Source organism: Corythoichthys intestinalis, chromosome 16 (genome assembly GCF_030265065.1).
Source record: "Corythoichthys intestinalis isolate RoL2023-P3 chromosome 16, ASM3026506v1, whole genome shotgun sequence".
In the NCBI taxonomy this organism is placed as follows: Eukaryota; Metazoa; Chordata; class Actinopteri; order Syngnathiformes; family Syngnathidae; genus Corythoichthys; species Corythoichthys intestinalis.
The window spans coordinates 44164982-44170981 of NC_080410.1; the positions used below are offsets into that span (position 1 = coordinate 44164982).

Here is a 6000-nt window from a genome sequence, read left to right on the forward strand (position 1 = left end):
TCGATTAATCGATGAACTAGTTAGTTCGAACAATCGAGTAATCGGATGAGGAACACGAAAAATAAAAATACCTGAGCTGAGACTCTAACGGTATAAAAAAATAATAAATAAGGATCTATGTACAACAAAAGAACAATTGGCCAACTTATATAGCAAAAGTCTGTTAGCTTAAATGCTATAAAACGCTGTTTTTTTCTTAACAATGCTCTTAGCAAATAGTTCAGACACATATTCCCCCCCCAAAAATAGCTAAATATACCTATAAACTAAATTACCAATGCATTCATAAAAACATTAGCACAAACAAAAACTTGGCTTATGTTGGTCTTAACATGGAGCAGCTGGAGTCAGCCATTTGAAATGAGGCAGGATATAGGGCTGAGCATCCACCCAAATCAATAAAACTAAGTGCAAACACTTTCAAAATAAACCATTACAACGCCACTTTAATTAACGAATACTCGAAGCAGCAAAATTGAATTAGAATCTTTTTTTCTAATTGAATTCTCGAGTTAATCGATTAATCGTTGCAGCACTAATCGACTACTAAAATAATCGATAGCTGCAGCCTTAAAATGTACTCCCCGAAATAGTGCCCCTAGTGTTCAGGATGACACCGAATAACTGAAATTCCTTGTGACACAGGTTGCATTTGAGGAAAATGGGAGACAAAACTTCACGTTCATGTCAATAATGACAGGTTGTCATCTCCAAAGCATTTCAAAGACACTGAAGGTATTTCCAAGACGAGTTTGGTTTGCGTTTCTACAGGTGCACCCAAATGCAACATTTTAAAGCTTGTCACTTTCGCTTTGTCTAAAGTAGCTCGACCATGTTTAACGTTCAAAACCCGCATAGCACTTGAGTTTCCTCGTGATTTTGACATCTTTAGCTTGCTAGCATGACAAAAACGGGAGGAGAAACCGAACACTCACCTGGGCCGTCCGACACCGACAGTGGTGAATTAAGTTTGGGTCGCTTTGTCGGGGGTCCAACATCCAGCAGGTTGTCAGCCATTGTGGGTGTTCCGCCTGGGTTGATCCCAGGCTTCTTCTTCTTTTAAATCCAATTATTAACTTACTTATGGCAGCGCGTCAAAAAAAATGGATCAATTGCGTTGGGATCTATTTTTCCTCGAGTGGCGAAATGCTGCCCGGGGAGAGCAGGTTTCAAAAGAAAGGCAACAGCGCCACGCTTCGCCGCCGGAGATCACCCCATGATAATCCAACATCCAACACCCACATAATTATCCCCAATAACTGCATCCGAAACGATCTGGCGTCAAGAGAAATTCGATAATCGATCAGGAAATATTATACGAAGCGATCGCGGAGCCATTTCGGGGCAATTCGCCGGCGACTCGTCCGCGCGGAGTCATTTTTTTTCGCCGTCGAAACCAGCCTCCGAAAAAATCCACCTCTGGCTCAGATAAAAAGAGCAAAAATCCAAAAATATTTTCTTTGAGGCGGATTATTTTTCCGGTGACTGTCGCGCCGAACAGTCCTCGGCTTCGGGACGGACTGACGGCGAGAAGCGGCGCTCGCTAAAAGGGAAATCAAATATACGGTGGGCTTTCGGCACGATAAAATCCCGAGTAGCCCTCACATGTTTGTATTAATCCTCGCCGGGAGAGCTCGGGCTTCGATTCGGGCCGATAAAATGCCGTTGGGGTCCGCTTTGGGTGGCTCCAGTCGGCTTTTTTTTACAATTAATGCTACCCCAGAAATCCCGATTCCGAGCCGCGTCAAGATGGCGGCTGTTGATTCCTACGATACAAAAAGTTTTTTTTTTCTTCCCAGCTAGACTGTGGGGGAGGAAGGAGGGGAGGGGTGGGGGACGTGCAAATGACGTCATTACGTAAACCTATGCCCCACCGTGCGTCACGTGGACGTAAGGCAAATTACTACCAGAAAATAATACATATTTTTGGTGGGAACGCGAAAATGTAGTACACATTGAAAATAATTATAGTAAAAAAATACTTAATCAAAAAAAAAAAAAAATAATAGAAAACTTGCTTTTTATACTAGGGGTGTGACAATATGAGGTCAGTATTAGGCCCGAAATTCTTTAAATTGTATATGGCAGACAACACTCAGGTGACTTGAAGTTCCGCTCAGAGACCCCCAATTTGGCCAAATTTCAAAATTGTCCGATATGCATGTGTGATACATCATTGGAAAGCTTAAAACCACAATTTTCTGCGGGAAGAAAAAATTTGAACAGGAGGGCATTTAAAAAAAAAAACAAAAAAAACAAAAAAAAAAAAAAAAGTTTTTTAAATAGCAAAACCCTATCTGGAGGTGAGAGCACGCAAGAGCAGAATTACAGACGCCATGACTTTAATGAGATATTATCGCATACTTACCTTGTTTAAATCCCAGAACTCCATGGAGCATGTATCACCGAGTGTCAAGAAACAGATTTAAATGGCAACAGCCGGATATTTGGGGGATTTTATGGGTGAAACATGGTAATATAACAAGGGTCGCGATGCAGAAATCGCAGACATCAAGGAGTGGTCGAGATTTTCTTTTTCATATATTTAATGTTTTTTAAAAAATGTTTTCCAATTTTTCTTTGTTTGGATCGATTATTTGTCATCCAACAAGGGGGTCCCAAAACTTTTTCCTGTGAGGGCCACATAACTTTTCCCTTCTCTGATGAGGGGCCGGGGTCAGTTTGTAACAGAAAAGGTGTGACGATTGCAGGAGTGCCTAAATGTAAAAATGTATTGTTTTTCAGAAAGCCACAATCAAATAACCGTTTCTGGATTCTTCACGGAACAAAAGTAAATAAAATAAAATAATAATACAATATAATACACTATTAATTAAATAGATAGTATATATAAATCTGGTATTGTTCAGGGGGCCGGACCAAATGTGGAGGTGGCCCGCGGGCCGTAGGTTGGGGACCCCTGATATAATATATGTGAGTGAATATTTTAAGTTTTTCTTTTAAAACGAAATATGAGACATCAATTAATGATTCTAAGCTAAATATGACAGACATTTTGAATAATAAATATAATTAACTACCTTCGTGTTATGGCTGGGTTGAAACTAAAGCGGTTGCGCGACATCTGTAAACGGGGGTTTCCAGGGTAAAACGGACAAATAAAAAATAGTTTGGGGGCTTCATTCGCCATGAATCTGCTATGGCATATTGTTCTTTCAAACACAAACACAACAGTTGTTTTGGTTTAAAATACAGCAGTTTCTTTCAAAGAGGAGTGCAAGAGCAGAAACCGCTTTTTCACTCTTGTTTGTGTTTTCCGCCATATGAATAATACAGTGTGGAGTAGAAGTACGTGCACCCCTTGTGATTTTTCCAAGATCACCCACTTAGAAAATAGGTAGAGGTCTAAAATTTCAATCATAGATGCATTTCCACTTACACTGCTGGCCAATAGTATTGGCACCCCTGCGATTCTGTCAGATAATGCTCAATTTCTCCCAGAAAATAATTGCAATTACAAATGCTTTGGTAGTAACATCTTCATTTATTTTGCTTGCAATTAAAAAAAAACACAAAAGAGAACGGGAAAAAAATGTAATCATTATCATTTTACACAAAACTCAAAAAATGGGCCAGTATTGGCACCCTTTGAAAAATCATGTGATGCTTCTCTAATTTGTATAATTAACAGCACCTGTTACTTACCTGTGGTACATAACAGGTGGTGGCAATAACTAAATCACACATGCAGCCAGTTAAAATGGATTAAAGTTGACTCGACCGCCTTCCTGTGTCCTTGTGTATGTACCAAATTGAGCATGGAGAAAAGAAAGAAGACCAAAGAACTGTCTGAGGACTTGAGAAGAATGGGTAATCTCAAGGCTACAAGTCCATCTCCAAAGACCTGAATGTCCATGTGTCTACCATCCGCAGTATCATCAATAAGTGTAAAGCCCATGGCACTGTGGCTAACCTCCCTAAATGTAGACGGGAAAAAAAAATTGATGAGGTTTCAACGAAAGATTTTGAGGATGGTGGATAAAGAACATCGACTAACATCCAAACAAGTTCAAGCTGACCTGCAGTCAGAGGGTACAACAGCGTCAACTCCTACTATCCATCGGCGTCTGAATGAAAAGGGACTCTATGGTAGGATACCCAGGGACACCCCTCTTATGACCCAGAGACATAAAAAAGCAAGGCTGGAGTTTTGGAAGAATGTTCTCTGGTCGTATGAGACAAAAGTAGAGCTTTTTGGGAAAAGGCATCAACATAAGACTTTGCAGGGGAAAAAAACGAGGCCTTTAAAGAAAAGAACATGGTCCCCACAGTCAAACACGGCGGAGGTTCCCTGATGTATTGGGGTTGCTTTGCTGCCGCTGGCACTGGACTGCTTGACCGTGTGCATGGCATTATGAAGTCTGATGACTACCAACAAATTTTGCAGCTTAATGTAGGTCCCAGTGTGAAAAAGCTGGGTCTCCTTCAGAAGTCATGGGTCTTCCAGCAGGACAATGACCCAAAACACACTTCAAAAAGCACTAGAAAATGGTTTGAGAGAAAGCACTGAAGACTTCTAAAGCGGCCAGCAATGAGTCCGGACCTGAATTCCATAGAACACCTCTGGAGGGATCCGAAAAGGGTAGTTTGGAGAAGGCACCCTTCAAACCTCAGAGACCTGGAGCAGTTGGCCAAAGAAGAATGGTCTAAAATTCCAGCAGAGCATTGTAAGAAACTCATTGATGGATACCGGAAGCGGTTGTTTGTAGTTATTTTGTCTAAAGGTTGTGCTACCAAGTATTAGGCTGAGGGTGCCAAAACTTTTGTCTGGCACATTTTTGAAGTTTTGTGTAAAATGATCATGATTTTTTTTTTCATTAAGCAAAATAAATGAAGATATTACTACCAAAGCATTTGTAATTGCAACCATCTTCTGGGAGAAATTTATGCTTTATCTGACAGAATTGCGGGGGTGCCAATACTTTTGGCCTGCAGTGTATAGAGACATAATCTAAAAAAAAAAATCCACAATTCACATTGTATGATATTTCAATAATTTATTTGTAATTTACTGGGGTTCTTAAGTATTTGTACTCCTGAGAAAATCAGTGCTAATATTTAGTGGAGAGGTCAGACGCTTTGTGTAGTTCTTCACTAGATTCTCACATATGGAATATGGGGATTTTGGCCCATTTCTCCACACAAATATTCTCTAGATCTGTCAGGTTTCGGGGCTGTGTTCCAGTTCCAAAGATTTTCTATTGAATTGAGGTCTGGAGACTGGCTAGGCCACTCTGGAACCTTGATATTCTTTTAATGCAGCCACTCCTTCGTCAGCTTGGCTGTGTGCTTTGGATCATTGTCATGTTGGAAAATTCAGCCACGACTCATCTTGAAGTCTCTGACTGAGGGAAGGAGGTTGTGGTTCAAAATCTGACTATTCATCCTCTGCTTTATAGAGTACAGTCGGCCTGTCCCCTTTGCCAAAAAGCAGCCCCAGAGCATGAGGTTTCCACCCCCATACTTCACAGTGGGGATGGTGTTCTTGGGATTGTACTCATCCTACTTTTTCCTCCACACACGACGAGTAAAGTTTGCACCAAAAAGTTCTCATCTGACTCCATGACTTTCTCCCATGACCCCTCTGCATCATTCAGATGGTCCCTGCCAAACTTTAGACGGGCCTTCACATGTACTGGCTTCAACAGAGAAACCTTCTGAGCAACGCATGATTTTAAACCATTGCACCTTAGTGTTCTACTGACAGTAGCATTTGAAACTGTGCATCCAGCTCTCTTTGACGAGCTCCTGCCGTGTACTTCTAGGCTGAGCCCTTACTTTTGTCATCATGAGTGATGCCCAACAAGGAGAGATTTCACATGGAGCCCCAGTCCGAGGTAGATTATCAGTCATGTTTAGCTTTTCCATTTTCTAATAATTGCTGCAACTGTTGATTTATTCTCACCAAGGTGCTGTCCAATTGTCCCATAGCCTTTATCAGCCTTGTGGAGCTCAACAGTTTTTTCCTCTGGTGTTTTT

The 6000-nt window shown here is 41.0% G+C and overlaps 1 protein-coding gene across 2 annotated transcripts in view; it reads right to left on the reverse strand.

Annotated features, from left to right (window-relative positions):
* Positions 1-1783, reverse strand: part of crebbpb (CREB binding protein b) — an 83847-nt gene extending 82064 nt beyond the window's left edge. For both annotated transcript variants that reach the window (XM_057861363.1, XM_057861362.1), the window contains exon 1: positions 936-1783. In XM_057861363.1, coding sequence (XP_057717346.1) covers positions 936-1017 — 82 coding nt within the window. In that variant the 5' untranslated portion in view covers positions 1018-1783. The remainder of the gene's footprint in view (positions 1-935) is intronic.
* Between the last annotated feature and the right edge of the window lie 4217 nt (positions 1784-6000).